The 20,183-nt window shown below is 43.3% G+C and overlaps 1 protein-coding gene across 6 annotated transcripts in view; it reads right to left on the bottom strand.

Annotated features, from left to right (window-relative positions):
* ZMAT4 (zinc finger matrin-type 4) overlaps window positions 1-20,183 on the bottom strand; it is a 260,600-nt gene that overhangs the window by 30,523 nt on the left and 209,894 nt on the right. For 4 of the 6 annotated variants that reach the window (XM_075123468.1, XM_075123469.1, XM_048829359.2 and 1 more), the window contains one exon: window positions 7,215-7,668. In XM_075123468.1, coding sequence (XP_074979569.1) covers window positions 7,653-7,668 — 16 coding nt within the window. In that variant the 3' untranslated portion in view covers window positions 7,215-7,652. Of the gene's footprint in view, window positions 1-7,161; window positions 7,669-20,183 lie in introns of those variants that run through there. The other 2 variants (XR_012666152.1, XR_012666151.1) reach the window with 2 other exon arrangements.

Raw genomic sequence — 20,183 nt, 5'->3', positions numbered from 1 at the left:
TTTGCAATTCTCGGTGAGAGAATCCAAAAGCCAGAGGGAAAATAAAATATTACTGGCAAGAGATAAAGCTAAAGAGCTCCTTCCCTGTATAATCATTTTTTTGAAGGGCATGAAGGAGAAGCTGCAACAGAAGTCACTACGTGCCCTCTGCTTGGCTGTGGTTAGATCTAAGACTCTAAAGAGAAAAAAGAAGCTAAACCACCATCCTAATCACAAAACGCCTATGTTAGCAGTAGATTAAGGCCTATTTCTTTCCCTTTGTAGCTTAGCTGGAGCCATAGGATCCATGCTCCTGAAATCCATGCCTTGCTTCAGCCCACGAACTAGATTAATCGATTCCAAGGCCAGAAGGGACCATTGTGATCTAGATTTGGGAACAGGATTGCCTCTAGTGATGGAATTCTGGAGGTATAAGCACCTGCTTGACCTTGTAAGACAAGAAGGCATTCATTTCAGCAAAGCCGGCCAGTAGCGTCTAGTAGATTTACTACTTACTATCTCCTCATGACTTAATAATGACCAATTGTTGAGCCTGAGTCTTACATTTGTCAAGAATAAGGTTTAGTACATGGTTTACAATGAAACTGACTCAAACTCACTTATCCATTATCCAAAGACTCGGCCACTGTAAAAACCATTGTGTACTCACAAAAGCTTATGCTCAAATAAATTTGTTAGTCTCTAAGGTGCCACAAGTCCTCCTTTTCTTTTTAAGGATACAGACTAACATGGCTGCTACTCTGATACCTTCCCTTTGAGAGAGGTATAAATCAAAGGTAACGAACAGCACTTAATGCATCCATTGCTGGGTTTTTTCTGATAATTTTATTTATTTGTAATGTGATAGTGAATTTAGCACTAGCATTTCAGTGCTACGAATAAAAAAATAAATTAAGTTAGTGTCTGGACTACAGTTTTCCAGATAATTACCCACATTTAGATATAAAATGCTTGAAAGGAACACAGTGCTGCCTAGCACTTAAGTGCCAGAAGAAATACCTTATTTGTTTGTTTAATTAAGTTGCAGCCAGGTGGACAAAGATTAATGACCTGTACATAATTTGTTCGCCTCTCTATCATACACACAAATCTGCAGGGCATTGTGGTGGCCTGTGGATTCAATTAGAAGTATCCCTGATCCTGTGTCAGGCTAATTTCCAGTAGCTGCAGGCCAGTGTCCTTGCAGTGTCCATTTGCACCTTGCTGCAACTTCTCCTGGTAAAGGAACTGATGAATCATTGTTCACTTCAAAGGTGTGAAGCAGCCTCTAGTTGAGTGTGCACAGAAAGGAAATGTCAAAGCCTATTATTTCCAGAGGTGGCAGAAAGCAAGGACAGAAGCAGCCCAGGGAGAATCACACTATTGCACATGCATAAAACAACCAGGAACATTCCTCTACAGAGAAGGTTTATATTTACATTAAGAAAAGGAGTACTTGTGGCACCTTAGAGACTAACCAATTTATTTGAGCATGAGCTTTCGTGAGCTACAGCTCACTTCATCAGATGTATACCGTGGAAACTGCAGCAGACTTTATATACACACAGAGAATATGAAACAATACCTCCTCCCACCCCACTGTCCTGCTGGTAATAGCTTATCTAAAGTGATCAACAGGTGGGCCATTTCCAGCACAAATCCAGGTTTTCTCACCCTCCACCCCCCCACACAAATTCACTCTCCTGCTGGTGCTAGCCCATCCAAAGTGACAACTCTTTACATAATCAAGTCGGGCTATTTCCTGCATAGATCCAGGTTTTCTCACATCCCCCCCACCCCCATACACACACAAACTCACTCTCCTGCTGGTAATAGCTCATCTAAACTGACCACTCTCCAAGTTTAAATCCAAGTTAAACCAGAACATCTGGGGGGGGGGGGGTAGGAAAAAACAAGAGGAAACAGGCTACCTTGCATAATGACTTAGCCACTCCCAGTCTCTATTTAAGCCTAAATTAATAGTATCCAATTTGCAAATGAATTCCAATTCAGCAGTTTCTCGCTGGAGTCTGGATTTGAAGTTTTTTTGTTTTAAGATAGCGACCTTCATGTCTGTGATTGCGTGACCAGAGAGATTGAAGTGTTCTCCGACTGGTTTATGAATGTTATAATTCTTGACATCTGATTTGTGTCCATTTATTCTTTTACGTAGAGACTGTCCAGTTTGACCAATGTACATGGCAGAGGGGCATTGCTGGCACATGATGGCATATATCACATTGGTGGGTGTGCAGGTGAACGAGCCTCTGATAGTGTGGCTGATGTTATTAGGCCCTGTGATGGTGTCCCCTGAATAGATATGTGGGCACAATTGGCAACGGGCTTTGTTGCAAGGATAAGTTCCTGGGTTAGTGGTTCTGTTGTGTGGTATGTGGTTGTTGGTGAGTATTTGCTTCAGGTTGCGGGGCTGTCTGTAGGCAAGGACTGGCCTGTCTCCCAAGACTTGTGAGAGTGTTGGGTCATCCTTTAGGATAGGTTGTAGATCCTTAATAATGCGTTGGAGGGGTTTTAGTTGGGGGCTGAAGGTGACCGCTAGTGGCGTTCTGTTATTTTCTTTGTTAGGCCTGTCCTGTAGTAGGTAACTTCTGGGAACTCTTCTGGCTCTATCAATCTGTTTCTTTACTTCTGCAGGTGGGTATTGTAGTTGTAAGAAAGCTTGACAGAGATCTTGTAGGTGTTTGTCTCTGTCTGAGGGGTTGGAGCAAATGCGGTTGTATCGCAGAGCTTGGCTGTAGACGATGGATCGTGTGGTGTGGTCAGGGTGAAAGCTGGAGGCATGCAGGTAGGAATAGCGGTCAGTAGGTTTCCGGTATAGGGTGGTGTTTATGTGGCCATTGTTTATTAGCACTGTAGTGTCCAGGAAGTGGATCTCTTGTGTGGACTGGACCAGGCTGAGGTTGGTGGTGGGATGGAAATTGTTGAAATCGTGGTGGAATTCCTCAAGGGCTTCTTTTCCATGGGTCCAGATGATGAAGATGTCATCAATATAGCGCAAGTAGAGTAGGGGCTTTAGGGGACGAGAGCTGAGGAAGCGTTGTTCTAAATCAGCCATAAAAATGTTGGCATACTGTGGGGCCATGCGGGTACCCATAGCAGTGCCGCTGATCTGAAGGTATACATTGTCCCCAAATGTGAAATAGTTATGGGTAAGGACAAAGTCACAAAGTTCAGCCACCAGGTTAGCCGTGACATTATCGGGGATAGTGTTCTTGACGGCTTGTAGTCCATCTTTGTGTGGAATGTTGGTGTAGAGGGCTTCTACATCCATAGTAGCCAGGATGGTGTTATCAGGAAGATCACCGATGGATTGAAGTTTCCTCAGGAAGTCAGTGGTGTCTCGAAGGTAGCTGGGAGTGCTGGTAGCGTACCATGCTATGGGTACCCGCATGGCCCCACAGTATGCCAACATTTTTATGGCTGATTTAGAACAACGCTTCCTCAGCTCTCGTCCCCTAAAGCCCCTACTCTACTTGCGCTATATTGATGACATCTTCATCATCTGGACCCATGGAAAAGAAGCCCTTGAGGAATTCCACCACGATTTCAACAATTTCCATCCCACCACCAACCTCAGCCTGGTCCAGTCCACACAAGAGATCCACTTCCTGGACACTACAGTGCTAATAAACAATGGCCACATAAACACCACCCTATACCGGAAACCTACTGACTGCTATTCCTACCTGCATGCCTCCAGCTTTCACCCTGACCACACCACACGATCCATCGTCTACAGCCAAGCTCTGCGATACAACCGCATTTGCTCCAACCCCTCAGACAGAGACAAACACCTACAAGATCTCTGTCAAGCTTTCTTACAACTACAATACCCACCTGCAGAAGTAAAGAAACAGATTGATAGAACCAGAAGAGTTCCCAGAAGTTACCTACTACAGGACAGGCCTAACAAAGAAAATAACAGAACGCCACTAGCGGTCACCTTCAGCCCCCAACTAAAACCCCTCCAACGCATTATTAAGGATCTACAACCTATCCTAAAGGATGACCCAACACTCTCACAAGTCTTGGGAGACAGGCCAGTCCTTGCCTACAGACAGCCCCGCAACCTGAAGCAAATACTCACCAACAACCACATACCACACAACAGAACCACTAACCCAGGAACTTATCCTTGCAACAAAGCCCGTTGCCAATTGTGCCCACATATCTATTCAGGGGACACCATCACAGGGCCTAATAACATCAGCCACACTATCAGAGGCTCGTTCACCTGCATACCCACCAATGTGATATATGCCATCATGTGCCAGCAATGCCCCTCTGCCATGTACATTGGTCAAACTGGACAGTCTCTACGTAAAAGAATAAATGGACACAAATCAGATGTCAAGAATTATAACATTCATAAACCAGTTGGAGAACACTTCAATCTCTCTGGTCACGCAATCACAGACATGAAGGTCGCTATCTTAAAACAAAAAAACTTCAAATCCAGACTCCAGCGAGAAACTGCTGAATTGGAATTCATTTGCAAATTGGATACTATTAATTTAGGCTTAAATAGAGACTGGGAGTGGCTAAGTCATTATGCAAGGTAGCCTGTTTCCTCTTGTTTTTTCCTACCCCCCCCCCCCCCCAGATGTTCTGGTTTAACTTGGATTTAAACTTGGAGAGTGGTCAGTTTAGATGAGCTATTACCAGCAGGAGAGTGAGTTTGTGTGTGTATGGGGGTGGGGGGGATGTGAGAAAACCTGGATCTATGCAGGAAATAGCCCGACTTGATTATGTAAAGAGTTGTCACTTTGGATGGGCTAGCACCAGCAGGAGAGTGAATTTGTGTGGGGGGGTGGAGGGTGAGAAAACCTGGATTTGTGCTGGAAATGGCCCACCTGTTGATCACTTTAGATAAGCTATTACCAGCAGGACAGTGGGGTGGGAGGAGGTATTGTTTCATATTCTCTGTGTGTATATAAAGTCTGCTGCAGTTTCCACGGTATACATCTGATGAAGTGAGCTGTAGCTCACGAAAGCTCATGCTCAAATAAATTGGTTAGTCTCTAAGGTGCCACAAGTACTCCTTTTCTTTTTGCGAATACAGACTAACAGGGCTGTTCCTCTGAAACCTATATTTACATTGGAATCCATAGGATCTCAAAGTGCTCAGAACCTTTTAAATGCAGATGTGTTTTATAGCTCATACAATCCACATTTGTTCTGCATGGTCTCTAGCACCCTCTTGGAACTTGATAACATTAAGTTCCGTTCCTAACAAGCAGACCTATACTAAAAACAAACAAACAAACAAACAAAAAAATGGGTTAGGTAATTAACTTGAAAAAAGAAAAGGAGGACTTGTGGCATCTTAGAGACTAACACATTTATTGGAGCATAAGCTTTCGTGAGCTACAGCTCACATCCGATGAAGTGAGCTGTAGCTCACGAAAGCTTGTGCTCAAATAAATTGGTTAGTCTCTAAGGTGCCACAAGTCCTCCTTTTCTTTTTGCGGATACAGACTAACACGGCTGCTACTCTGAAACCTATAATTAACTTGGGCTCCCTCTGCTGGCTGCATGACTTTGCAGCAGAAAAATTAAAATACTGCAGGATATGGCTTGCCAGTGGCTCCAGTTATTTTTGTTACCAATCTACCACCAAGTCAGTGAAAAATAAATGCTTTCCCTGTGGATGAACCACCAAAGTCTACAAAGGGGTACCTGTCAGGGACTCTGGATAAATGGCTTTTATCTTCGGAATTCAGATCTTTTCTTGAGCTGAACCCTCCCTCCCTATAAACCCTGTTGTGTTTGTTCCTGGTGCGTGACACCAGTTCAGCATGCACACTCTGCCACTGGGACCCATGACAGTGGCAGGTTGTAGGTAGCAATTAGTGAATGAATATTGCACATAGTTTGACGGGATACCACCCCAGAACACCAAAGGACCAGCCTTGAAGGGTTTAAAAATCAATGCTCCAGAACTCCTGGACAGGTATTATCCCATTGAACTCATTCACTTTCAAAGCATAAATATCATTGCTATGAACAGTGGATTATGTGATACAGGATAACTACTTAGGCCCAAATCCTTTGCTTAAGAGCCATTGCTAGTATCTGGGTTGGGTGCTGAGCAGAAACATGGGAGAAATGAGGATTAGGTGAGGTACTCTTCCTGCCTGATCTTAATAAGCAGCAGTGGCGACCCTATTGTGTCCCAAGAGCATAGGCCCCAGTTCAGCAAAGCATTTAAGTCTGTGCTTAAGTCGATCTCCGCTCGGCCCAGCGCGTGCTTAACTGCAAGCGTGTACAAGCAGACGCTCAGCGCTTTCCTGACCAGCGATGGCCTGCTGAATCAGGGCCTGAATAGCAGCGTGCATCCCTCCCGCAGCAGTGGGTTACACAGACAAGCTCTGGATGAGCTGCATAGGAGTGATCCCGATGCCCTTGCCCTCACTCCCATTTGGCACTAGGCCTCTACATGCATGGAGAAGGGGCCGGGACTTGTGCCTTGGTGTCAAGTTCCCCAGTGCAATGTTAATACGTAACCATCTCAAAGACAAAGCAGGCACTGGGGTCAAATTCAGCAAGTCTAGCGGAGTCCGGAAGGAGTCTTAGTTGGCCTAATTTACACCCATCTGTCCTTCCCACCCCTCGCCTTCTTGCACCCGCTTCCCACTCCTCAGTACATGTGCCACATTAATAGAGTCCTTTCTACTTCAGTAGGTGGGATTAAGTAGGTGTAAAGGGAGCATAAGGGAATCCAGCTTTCACATCGTGAACCTCACCTTGAGTTGAGCTCCTTTTCCTTTATTTTCACAATTTTCCCTCTGTCTTCATTTACTTTCTATAGAAGCACCTGGTGCACTGGGTAAAATATCTGTTTTATAGAGGAAACATCAATTCACCTAATCACATTGTGCCACTAGCATGGCATCGGTGGTGTTGTTCCTTCCACTGCCTTGAAACATTCCAAATAGGCAATTTGCTTCCTAGGAACATCATGTGGACAGACTAATGTCTTTTGTAAGTTAGCATTCAGCAAAGTCGATAGTGGGGGTAGCGTCCATGTAGCCTGTAGGAATCAAAGTTGAATGGCAGGAAAAGGATTTTATTCTTTAATTTTAGCTTTCATTGTTCTGTGACCCATAATGTATTTTTTCTGAAGACAAACAGGAAAGGAAAAGATTCATCCATTATACATACCCCGTGATTCATTTTTTTTCTTTATATGTTGACACAAATCATGCCGAAGAAGGTGAAGAAATCATGTTTATTTCTGGTTGAAGACTGATTACATCACAATCATGGATAATTTAATAGAGCAATTTTATATTCTCAGAAGAAATCTAAGAATAAATATGAAAAAAAAATAAAATATTTTATTTCCACTGTCTTTGAGGATGAGTGATGTTTAGATGCTGTTTCTTAAAGGATATTTATCATACTTTAGACTGTGTGCTGAATATATTATCTTGAAAGGGTAAAAAAAAAATCCATCCAAATATTTTAACTCACCACAAAATTAAAAAAGAAAATCCATGTATTTGTCCAAAGTAAAGATTTAGTTATACGTTAATTAATGAATCCACATAGGAAATGCTCATTGTCCAAGAAAGCATCCTTTCTATTGGTTAATAGACTCTTCTCTGCAGAAAAAATCTTGATGTTTTTTCCTTCTTTGGACTGATGAATCACTATTGATTCTTCAGGCTGTAATACAAAAAGGAAGCAGAGATAAGTTTCTTTCTTGTTTTTCCTAGTTTTTGTTTTTGCTTGTTTGCTGCTGCTGTATAAGATTCTCTCTGTCCACCTGTTTCCATCATTTACTCATGTAACCCTGAATACAGCCTATGTACCTGACTGCTTATTCAATTATATACCATCTTGTAATTGTTCCTAGGAGACAAAGGTATACCGAGATACAGCTGCTAGAAGTTGAAGCTAGATAAATTAGGAGTAGAAATAAGGCACAAATTTTTAACAGTGAGGGTGATTAACCATCAGAACTTACCAAGGTTTGTGGTGGATTCTCCATCACAGGAAACTTTTACATCAAGTTTTTCTAAGAGAGATGCTCTAATTCATCCACAGCTATTGACATGTAGCAGAAATTAATTCAGAGAAGTCCTATGACCTGTGCTATGCAGCAAGTCAGAGTAGATGATCACAATGGTTTCTTTTGGCCTTAATATCTCTGAACCTATCAATCAAAACACCACTGTAGTATCTGAGCACCTCACAAGCAGCTTTATCCTCACAAACACTTCCAGGAAGTAAAGAAATATTAGCATCCTCATATTACAGATGGGGAATTGAGGCATAGAGCAATTAGGATCTTTGCTCATAGTCATGGAGAACGTCTGTTTCAGAGTCTGGAGTTGAACCCACATCCTAGACCAGTGTCTTCACAGCAGCACCACCCTTCTTTTTACATACTTATTACACTATACCAGAGGGTTAAACACAGTCATCTTCCTTTAAGTCCTCAGTATAAACCTAGGGTTTTTGCACACAAGGCAATATATTTTTGACAACTGAGAACATGTCCAGGCAGTAAAATAACATGATCTAATATTGATAATTTGAGAGATGGGCTGTTTACTTTTTAAAATCAAAGTAATTTCTCCATACACCAAACACCAAGAAAATAAACAAAAACACAAAATGCACAAGCCATTCAGTGGCTTTCAAATTATGATCAAAGCATCAGAGGATATCAGAGACATCTTTATTTTCACTTATATTAAAAGGGAATGGAGAGAATTTAATATTGAGGGAAAATATTACACATTTGCTTTTTATAGGCCGTGTAATTATTCAGATTATCTCTGGAAGAAGCATAATAATGACAAATTAAAATGCCTTTGAATCCCATCTACCTTTATAATTGTTCATCTGCTAGAGTTGTTATTGCTCTAAACTTCTCTGTATTTTAGTCAGCATCCTGCACAATACCAAAAGCACATGGAAAATTTCATCGCTATTAATAAATGTTGCAGCCATCACGATAAAAAAGCATTTTAAATTTGAGACCAGATGTGCTGTGTAGCTCAGGTATTTAAAAATATTTCCTGAAATGTAATGGAAATCTAGCCTGAGAGAGAGAGAGAGAGATCATTCCTGAAGGATAAATTTAATTTAGTCTATACTACTTGTAGAACAGAATAAAAACAAATACAGCATAATAAAATATCACCCCTCTAAAATGCAACCACATAAAACCAAAATGACGGGGTCGAATTTAGAAGTTGTTTGCAAAAACGTATTTATAGGGCGGAAAAAAACCCTAAAGGTTTATGGTGGTTTTTGAAAGTCCTGAGGGATGATATGAGAAGGTTTCTGTGATTGGGATGGAGTTCCACACTGCAACAAAGTGAATATGCTATTGCCTGCCAGCTTGAAAGACAACGGTGGGATCCCAAGATGGTGGTAATTTGTATGAGCAGTCAATGTGAGGTTCAAGGAGCAGGATTCAAATGAAGCCAGTGCCAGGAGCTTGTAGGACTTGGAAAACCAGCAGTGCCAATTTAAAGTAATCTGCCACTTTTACTTTGCTGATTCTGGACAAGTCCATGTGCAATGGACCTGCCAAACATCTTATCTTTTTATGTTTAAATTTTATGTTTGAGGCATCACAGGTGAAAGAAGAGAACAATCTGATGAACTTTGGAATAAAATGAAAACTGTCATGCTCAAATCTGCCAAAGCACATGTTCCAAAATGTCAGCACTGGACCACACTATGGTTAACAGAAAAGGTGTTTGGACTGGCAAAAAATGATGCAGAATGACACAGAATGGCTTGAAGACTGAAGCACCTAGGAGAGAGTACAAAGAACTGAGCAGGCAGACTAGACCAGACAAGAGTGAATACATCAGGGCAAAGTGTGAGGAACTTGAGAGTCACAAAAAGCGTATGACAGGTTTCAGAGTAGCAGCCATGTTAGCCTGTATTCGCAAAAAGAACAGGAGGACTTGTGGCACCTTAGAGACTAACCAATTTATTTGAGCATAAGCTTTCGTGAGCTACAGCTCACTTCATCGGAATGCATCCACTGATCATCAAATAAATTGGTTAGTCTCTAAGGTGCCACAAGTCCTCCTTTTCTTTTTGCGAATACAGACTAACACAGCTGCTTCTCTGAAACCTTACAATACAGGATGACACAAAGGAGCCCTAGAGCCAGATTCATGAATCCGGTGAGTGGAACTGGTGCATACTATTTTGAAAACGAAGCCTGGGAAAACACCAGTGGTAGATAACATACCAGTAGAACTGTTAAAAGAAATTAGTGACTTCGGTACTGATCTCAAGGAAAATTTGCAGCGACGTACGGATGTCTAGAAATTGACTGGTGAAGGGAATCTTTCTGTTCTTACCAACAAAAGGAGACATAACAGAGTGTAGTAACAAGTGTATTATCTCCCTTTTATCGCACATGAGCAAAGTTCTGCTCTACATAATCCACGATCACATTAAGTGAATGATAGAAGTACAGCTACCACTTCAATAAGCTGGTTTCAGAGAGGGATGAGGCACATGTGATCAAATTGCAAATATCTATCACATCGTTGAAAAATGCAGGGAGTACAATCACCCATTGATCATGTATTTCGTTGACTATTCAAAAGCATTCAGTACTATCAGACATGGTCATTTTTGGAGGATACTGGCAGACGTGGGGATTCCAAAACACATTATTGACCTCATCGCAAGACTCTACCATCAACAACCACCACAATGCAGACGACAGCAAGTGGTTTTCCAGTGGGCAGACGTGAAACAAGGGTGTATTCTGTCTCCAAGCCTTGTCAGCATGTACTCAGAATTTATTATATGACAGAGTGGGAAGAACTGGGATTTCCATTGGTGAACATGTCTTAACGGACCCCACATACTCCGATGACATGATGCTCTTTGCTATAACCACTGATACAAAGCAACAAATGTTGGAGTTTGTAAAAACACGTAGTGAGGAATATGAACTACACCTGAATGAGGTATGAAATGAAATGCATGCACATTGACGTGATTAATAGGATGGCAAGAATGTCTTGCTCAGCAGTGGCCTCCCTCAGGAAAGACTAGAAAAACAATCGCATCACAAAATGTGCAAAGGCTCAATTGGTGACAAGCTTTTTTTTCCCCCACAGCAACTTACAGATGTGAATTGTGGGGAAATAATGCTGCTGACAAGAAGAAAACTGAAGCTTTTGAGATGTGCTGTTGGTAAAGACTTTTGCATATATCCAGGAAAGAAAAAAATACTTGAAATATTGGAGAGAAGCAGACCCTGCAATAAGAAAATATTAGGTGCAAGCTTATATATTTTGGTCACATCAGGAATAGAGATGGAAATAACCTCAAGAAAGTTACCATGGAAGGAATGGTAGTGGGGTGCTCTAGCAGGGGACAACCAGTGAGGAGATGGAGAGATGATGTGTGGCAGGTCACTGGAAGGTTAGCTGCTGACTACTTGAAGCTATTAATGGATTGAGAAGGCTTCCAAATATTCTGCTACTACGTCACCAATATTAAGACAAGAATAAATAGATTTGACCTAATTTACTTACTGCCACTTTCTAGGCAGCCAGTGTAATGGATGCAAGATAGGCCTAATATGATCACAAGCATTCAAAGTTGTAAGCAATTCTGCCACTGCATTCTAAATAAGCTGTAGGCAATGAAGCAACCTCCCCAAGTGCCCTGTACAGGAAATTATTATACCTCGTGGTTGCAAGGGCATGTGCATTGCTGGTGGGAAGTCACCATGAGATAAAGGTACAGCCACTACAAACTGCACAATTGCAGACGGAGTAAAAAATACACTTTTGCATGGCAGCCAACATATGAGAACTCGGATTGGAATGCCCCTCATCCATTTACTGCTTTTCCCCACCTCTTGCATCCTGGACTACAACGAGATTCTTTGGGGCAGGAGCTGTCTTTGCAACCCTTGTCTGTACAGAATCTAGCACAATGGGACCCTAATCAGTGCCTCTAGATGCCTTCGTAATACAAATGGAATGTAATAATAATAATAACAACAATAATAATAGCATGGTGTAGAGTCACACCAAGAACCTGTCTCACAACACATCCCCTGCACAAGGGATAGAAGATGGAGGGGGTGGTGGGGGAATCCTCCTTCTATGTCCAGGTAAGGAGGGAAGCAACAAGATGGGGCGTGAACACTAGACTGAGAAGATAATTCTGTGGTGTTCAAATACGACTGTGATTAGAAGCACATAAGTGCAGACAGATATGGAAATGCAATCATGGTGAAGAGTGACATTTCTCCAGGCACGTATTTACAATATTTTGATTAGCTCAGATTTCTGAATGGCAAAGCAGCTTATGTTAATAAATACCCAACTCCAATTAGACATCTGCATTCACAGTCTAAATAAAGCCAATAGCCACCAAGCATGTCATTTGCTTCCCAGTGGGCTATAAATCCCCTGGGCTTTCACAAGAAGATGCACAATGATTAGGTGAACAGCCATGGGTAAAGATCTGTCATGTGTTCAAGATCTTCAGAACACTCTTTTCCTAGATGACATGGCAACTGCCAATCTCCAGTTATTCATTTGAGCACCATCCTGCACTCCTCATTCAGGAACAATCTCCCGTTGACTCAGTGGGAACTTTACTGTAGTAGCAACTACAGCATTGGGCCCATCTTCTCTCATTTGATTTCCCCCCCTGAAACCCTGGTTTTGGGTATGTCTACGCTGCAGCTGGGGGTGTGAATGGCAGTTCATGTAGACCAACCTGCGCTAGCTGTAATCGAGCCTGCTAACAGTAGAAATGAGGACGCCACGGCTTGGCCTTCAGAGCTAGCAATGCAAGGCCCCCAGACTCCCCATGGCACGTATTCACTTATGCCGCCAGCACCGAAGCATCCTCATTGCTATTTTTAGCAAGGTAGCTGGAGCACAGCTAATTACTCCTGAGGGAATTCTGCAGCAAAAAATTAAAAATTCTATGCACAATATTTTGAAATTCTGCAAAATTCTATAAATTTTGTTTGTTAATAAATAAATGTGGAGGCTCCAGCATGGCAGTGGGGAGCAGAGGTCACTGGCTGCATGGGACAGGGAGTTGGTGGTGAGGCTGCACCCAACCCCAATACAGCACAAGGACTGGGCCTGCCCCAGAAATGCCCCAGGGCCCTGCCCCTCCATGCCAGCCGCACCAAATGTGGGCAGGCAAGCAGGATCCCAGTGTGGGGGGAGGGTTCTGTGTGGGGCAGTCTGGGTATGGGTGGCTCAGTGAGGGGTCTCGGTGTGTGTGGGGGGGATCTGGATGCACAGGGGCTCGTTGCGAGGTTCCAGGTACAGGAGCAATGGGACTCTGCAGGGGGTCCAGGTGAAGGTTGTTGGGACTCTGCAGGGGGTCCAGGTGAAGGTTGTTGGGGCTCAGCAGGGGGTTCTGGGTGTTGGTGGGGTGGGAATCTGGGTGCAGCTGGTTGGGGGTCTGGGTGCAGGGGACTCATCAGGGTAGGGGGCTCACCAGGGGGGTGATCTGGGTGAAGGGGGGTGAGATTCAGTGGGGGGTCCGACTGTAGGAGGTGAGGCTCAACAGGGTGAGGGTTGGGGTGTGGGGGGCTTGATGGGGGGTTGGGGTTTCAGGGATTGGATGAACGGTGGAACAGCTCCCCATACAATGATCCCTCCTCACATGGTTGAAGAGCAATGGGGGTAGGGAGGGCGGAGCTTTCTGCAGCCTGTAAGGGCTCTGGGGGTGGGTCTGACCTGGCCCAGGCTGCTCCTTTCAGGGGAAGAGCAAGTCCCATCCTTCCTAGCCCAGCCGGGACTAGTAGCTGAGCAGGATAGGAGCCACCAGCTGAGGCATCCCCAGCCCCACATTCCTCCCACTCCCTGCAGTGATTTACCTCCCTGCCAGCTGCTCCAGATACCCAAAACGATGGGCCCACATTGCTGGGGAGGGGCACGTGACCGCTCTTGAGGCCTCCCTTTGCTTCCCCTTCAGAAAGTTATTTTTCTGCAGGGAAGCAAAGAAATCTGCAGGGGACATGAATTGTGCGCACGCACAGTGGTACAGAATTCCCCCAGGAGTAGCTAGTGCAGGTGTGTCTACACGAACTGCCAGTCTTACCCCTGGCTGCAACACAACGGAACCCTTTGAGAAAGGAATTATAATTATGTGGGGTGCATGAATGGCACCTAGGAATGGATAAATGTCTGGTTATAAAAATACAGAGAGCATGTGAGAGCTCCAGCAGATAAGAGGGAAGTTTTGTTGGTAAAAGAAAATAAACTGAAAAGAGGGAAGATGAAGTTCCTTTTCATGGAAGTTGATGTCATGATCAGCTACATCATAAGACACTAACTACTAGGGGCTGAGGTGAATCTGATGTCACTGCCCCTCATCACCCACAGCCAGGAGGATAGCAGATACATCTCAAGCTCTCAATGCTGCATGCAATGTTGGTTATATCATTGTGACATTTGATACAGGGCCAGATCCTCAGCTGGTGTAAATCAGCACAGCTCCACAACAGACAATGCAGCTACACCAAATTACAACAGCTGAGGATTTGGCCCCCAATGGTCTATTAGTTACAGATTGACGTGAGGCCCAAGAGAGCGGACGAAATCTGAATGCAACAAATACAGAGGACAGATTTTGAAAGTTTTACCACAAAATGGGTGTGTGTTGTGGTCTGTCTGGCAGTGAAAGGGAGATGGGAAATGCTGCAGAGACCAATGAGACACACAGCATTGCAATGATGGAACTAGGGGACCGTTTCTCTCTCTCAGTCTCTTCTTATCATTATTAGCAGTATTACAGTTACACTGAGAGGCCTGCACTGAGATCAGGGCTCCCCTGGGCTAGGCACTGTACTTACATAGCTAGAGACAGTCCCTGCCCCAAAGCGCTCGTAATCTAAACGGACAAAGTGTGGAGGGGAAACTGAGGCACAGAAAGGGGCAGTAGCTTGCTCGAGGTCACCCGGCCAGTCGGTAACTAAGCCAGGACCGGAACCCAGGGCCCTGACCCCCAATCCACTCCCCTATCCTCAGATTGGGGGACTGGGGCACAGGGAGCTTGAAGGGCAGATTTTTCATAAGTACTTTGCACCCATAACTTCAGCTGAAGCCAAAGGGAGCTGCAGCCTGAGTAACTCATCCCAGGTCACACAGGGACACAGACTGAATCCCAGCGCAGTGCCTTCACCAAAAAAATTCTTCCGCATGGCATGAAAGTCAATAGGATTGTGCTTGTAAGTCACTTAGCCAATGGGAGTTAGGCACCTAGGTGCTTTTGAGAATCATACCAGGAGCCTGCCTGCATCTTTACGCATCTAAATACCTTTAAAGTTCTTGTCCACTGGCATTTTTTAAACTCCCACCCTGCAACCTTATTTCTACCTGCAAAACCCCTGAGAATTGCTCTGGAGCTGCAACAGGGCCCATGAGTTCATTTATCCAGAGCTATTTTCAGTTGAACATGGTGATGAATGCAGTGTATTTTACCTTCTTTATTGTATGTGCATGCTAATAAATAAGGAATAATTTTTACAAATTAATATGCAATGCTAAGATTTCTTCACATCCAGAATCCGTAGGTACGGCATGTTCTTACTCACCTAACTGGGGGTTATTTTTAGAAACATTTTTATTGGATCTTTCCAGACTATATGAAATAAACCAGAAAAGAGCCAAGAGTTTTGTCACTTACTGTTTGTCACCAACAATGAAGAGCGAGATCAATATGTGACAGTCTTCAAATGTTTCCCAGTTAACGTGACCCCTCCCCCCGTTACTGCAGCCCTGCACAAATCCTGCCTTCCATTTGCCATCGGTCCCCATGGAAACTAGGCTGCTTACAGTGAGTGTGATCCAGTGCAAGAGGATACTCACAATCACACACCATGCCATGTCTCCTGCTTCATGAACCATTCTGTTTGCTTGTTGTTTATTTTGCAGGGGTGGGGGTGTAAAAAGAACATGTTTATTTTTGGAAAGCAAGTCAGACAATGACTCAATTACCTTGGCACTGTTTACAAATCCCTGATTAAAGGGTTGGTTCTCCTCCCCCACTGCAGATGTTCCAGAGTCCAGCCTCATTTCAGAATGTTTGTGTATTTGCAGGTGTGTTTGTGCGCACACACACACACAAGAACTATGAATCTGAGCTGTAGATTCACATGGCAAATTTTTAAAAAGTAGCTCTCACTCACCAGCCTTGCCCATGAATGTGTAACTCTCACCAAGCCTGCAAGGAAGGCTACACAACCTCCCGGGTAAGCATATTGTGCAGCGTCGTACATTTTTGCTGCTTATATAAGAAACCCTCTTCTGTGTCTGGTTCTAACCCCTTAAATCCCAAGGTTCATTACAAGATCTCAAGTGGAGCTGTATTTTCTTCTTTTTTTAATATATAAAACTTAAAATATTTATGTTTTTGAAAGAAAAAAAAGGCTCTTAGATGTAGCTTTGCATATTCACTGGCCAATGGAAAAGCAGAGCTGACAATGCTAGCTGCATCCCTCTACATCTCTTATTAAACACTGAAATATCAGCCTAGTCAATTTCAGCAATTCGTTTCCTCTGCCACTTCTTCCCATCTTTGGTCAACCAAGTTCAGCAGACAGGCACCCAGGATTCAGATCTGACTTTGAAACTCCTGTAAAGAAAGGTGGGGGGCGGGGAGGGGGGAGGGAGGGGCAGGGAATGTGAACAGTCAGTTAGATGGACTTTGAGTCCCAGCTTTGCTGACTGAGTTCCAATACGATCAGCTCTGATGCTGAGAAATGAAGGAAGGTCAGAATAACATGGCCCGCTAAGCCGCACCTCAAGGGCTGCTATTCAGTGAGTTATTTAAAGCATAATTTGGGGATGGATTGGCTGTGTGTTACCCTCTGGAACGCTTTCAGTAGCTGTAATATAAATTTATTGTTTGGTTCACTCTTGTTTTATATGACTCTTGTCTTACAGCTGCTCTCCAGAAGCCTAATATGCTGGGTAATTTTGGGGTGCGATCATCTTTCCATAACCAATCTGTCCCAAGAGGGCATGTCTTTCCTTTATAAAACATTTTTGAAAGTGTGCCAGGTTCATGAAGTGTTTTTTGTTGCCTTGGATACAGCAGTTCACTAGCAAACCCTTTGTGTTGAAAGGATAAGGGGAAAGTATCATCATTAACCAAAGATAACAGGAATGTTAAAAGGGGTACAGAATACAGGAATAGGTGTTGGCTAGGTAAAACATAGGTATAAGTTAAGGCAATAATGCAAAGAATCTACAAGCCTCAAGGCCTGTAAGACAACAGCTTAGTTAAACTAATCAAGGCCTAAGGCCCCAAAAGCCTTAGCATAAGTAGCTAATCAGGAGTAAACCCTAGATTATAAAATATCACAAGAATAGAATGCTGTAATAGACAGGTGTGTTTATTGCTGAAAGAATGGATGTGTCTTGAATCACTGTAGTTGACTGGCTGAGAAATGGTTTAGAACAACATTTGCCAGTGCTATTCACTTATGACAAAGATCTTTTAAATAAAAACATCTCCATCTGCACTGATTTCATAGCCATGGACAGAGAATCATAGAAGATTAGGGTTGGAAGAGACCTCAGGAGGTCATCTAGCCCAACCCCCTGCATCATCTGTATTAGGGCAGACCTGCATAATGCTTGAACTTTCTAAAATCTTTTACCCCTTACTGCTGTAATATCCATACTGCACACTGATCCAAGCCCCAGATAAGCGCTTGCTTCAGTTTAGTTGCCTGCTTGCTATAAATAGAAGGGACTCCTACATGAAGCAATGTGCCAGACTTATTCTGGGGTCAGATTTGGTCCAGATGAGCTTGGTGCTGGACTGGAGGAATTGGGGGGAAAAGGTAATTGTTGAGAACCCCTTATCTTATCACTAATTCTGAGCTGGCTTGGTAGTTTATCTTACAACAGACCCTTCTAGAGCACCATCCCCCATCAATCCCATCTAAAAGAGGACACAGCCCCAAGAATTTCTTCAAATGAGCGAGTAAAATCTGTTCCAGACCAATTATAAAAATGAAGTTTTTATTTTGGGTAAATCCAAACTGCCAACCCTATTCTGTCTTACACATCTGCACTTCACTATAGGAGATGAAGAATTCTATATTCATCTGCTGAGTCACTTAGCCTCAAAGAAAATGGTATAAGAATGAACAATGAATAGAGGAAATAGAATAATCAAAGCAATTTCCCATAGAAATTGGTCAGATGAACATCTCTAATTGGCATTCTATTATTACATTTGTAACATACTTTCCTATGAATTTAATAGTAGGTTTCCTCTCTTATTAAATGCCCATGAAGAACTGTGAGATGTTACCAGATTTAAATAATTATGAGTAAGTGATAAGACACTATATTTAGAAGAAGCGATAGGAATATTAATTTGTGAAACAGCAGAAGGTCCCTTTTAAAAAAAAAAAAAAAACTGTCCAAGTCCTGCAAGGCCTGTGAGTGATACTGTGATCTTCATGCAGGCATCCTCACTTTTTGCCAAAATGAAAGTGACAGGGACCTCCTGCTCAATAATTCATGCTTTTTTCAAAGCTCTAGAAAGCTTTGGGAGTATTTGAAAATTCCACTGGGTCTTGACACTAAAAGGGTATAATGCTACTTGCCCCTTTGGTGCCCAGATGTGGTAATGAACCATTAGAAGCCTTCTAGGCCCAAACTACTAACTGTAATAAACTTCCGACAGGGTTACTTCAGCCAAAATAATAGGAGGATTTAAAGGTCCCAAGTCTCCCTCCTCTCTGGGGGATGTGGAAGGAATTGCAGGTAGCAGCCATTTTCTCTCACACCTTACGTCCCTTTGATGTTCTGTACAATATTTTCCTCCATCCTGATGTCCTTTGGCCCAGTTCCCTGTTTTGCCAGTATGTCAGAGCTGCTCTTGTGAACAAATGAAGCCCTTGAGTTTGAATAACTCTGAGAAGTACTTTTGTCAAACACAATCTTGGCACAAAGTAGGATTTTTCCAACTTCTCCAAACTTTAATCTGAGTTCCATTCAAACCCTTCCATCTCTTTGCTTGGTTTTCTTCTCGCTAGTCGAAGACATAAAAGGATCGGGAAGAGTTACCAGCTAGTGAGTTTTCAGCTGAATGTTGCAAATTCTTTACCCAGATCTTAAGCACTAGCTGAGGAAATTCCAAAGCTCTGCAGTGGAAACATTCTGCATTAGGTTTCTTGTACAGTCCAAGAGGCTAGGTGACAGATTCTCTCTCTCCCCCACTCTCTCTCTCAAATTTTCATCAGAGCAGGTTGGGAGGAAGAATTCAGAAAAACAACACTGGGATACAGAGGAAATCATCCTTCTACAAGGACCAATCCTCTAAGATTTGAAGAGGACACCTTGCTAATTGCAGAGGATTAAAAATATGCAACTGGTGATTGAAGAGCTGAATAAAGTATGAGAAGTGGATACAAAATCAAAAATGTGAGGTTACATAGGTAATTGTGCAGAAGGCAACCTTGCTGATGTTGCCAGAATGAGAGACCGCTTCTTTGGCAGATCTCAGTTTACCATCCAATTTATTTCAAATTACATCCATGAGGCTATTCTGGTATGCAAATGATTTGCTTTAGCCTTTGCTATCTGAACAATAAAAAAAAAAGTCTACTGAAAATAACCCTTGCCTCTGAAAGTAGTGCTGGGTGGTAGCCTCTGGGTGGGATGGGTGGTAAAGCTGTTCTAGATTTTCCCCATGTAGGACCAGACTCAGAAAGACTGGCACCGGCAGGGAGAGGGTAAATGACAGCTCTCTGCATCAGAGAGCAGGGGCTAATCCCAGCACAAGACTACAGCTGTTGTTCCTCTGGGATTCTGCTGGTAAAGACAGGCAGCTCTGTCTTCTGGCAGATAGAGCTCTGCTTATACAGCTCCTGTCTGCATAATAGCTGAGTGCCACACAAACCCTAAGCCTCACAATGCCACTGTGGGTCCAGGACATATCATCCAGCTTTACAGATGGAGAGCTGAGGCACAAGACATTATGCGGCTCCCCCACAGTCACACAAGGGCTCTGCGGCAGAAGCTGGAACTGAACAGAGATCTCCTCAATCCCAGTCACTTTAACCATGAGATCACCCATCCTCGCTTACTAGGAGGTCCTATGGGGAAGTCACTGCTAAATCAACCAGCTGCCTTGCAGTGACCTCTGTGCCACACCGCTCAGTTTTCTGAGCTGAGCATTGG

The sequence above is a fragment of the Caretta caretta genome, chromosome 26 (genome assembly GCF_965140235.1).
Source record: "Caretta caretta isolate rCarCar2 chromosome 26, rCarCar1.hap1, whole genome shotgun sequence".
In the NCBI taxonomy this organism is placed as follows: domain Eukaryota; kingdom Metazoa; phylum Chordata; order Testudines; family Cheloniidae; genus Caretta; species Caretta caretta.
Note: the sequence above shows the minus strand (reverse complement) of the source record. Positions and strands in the feature narration are given on the sequence as shown.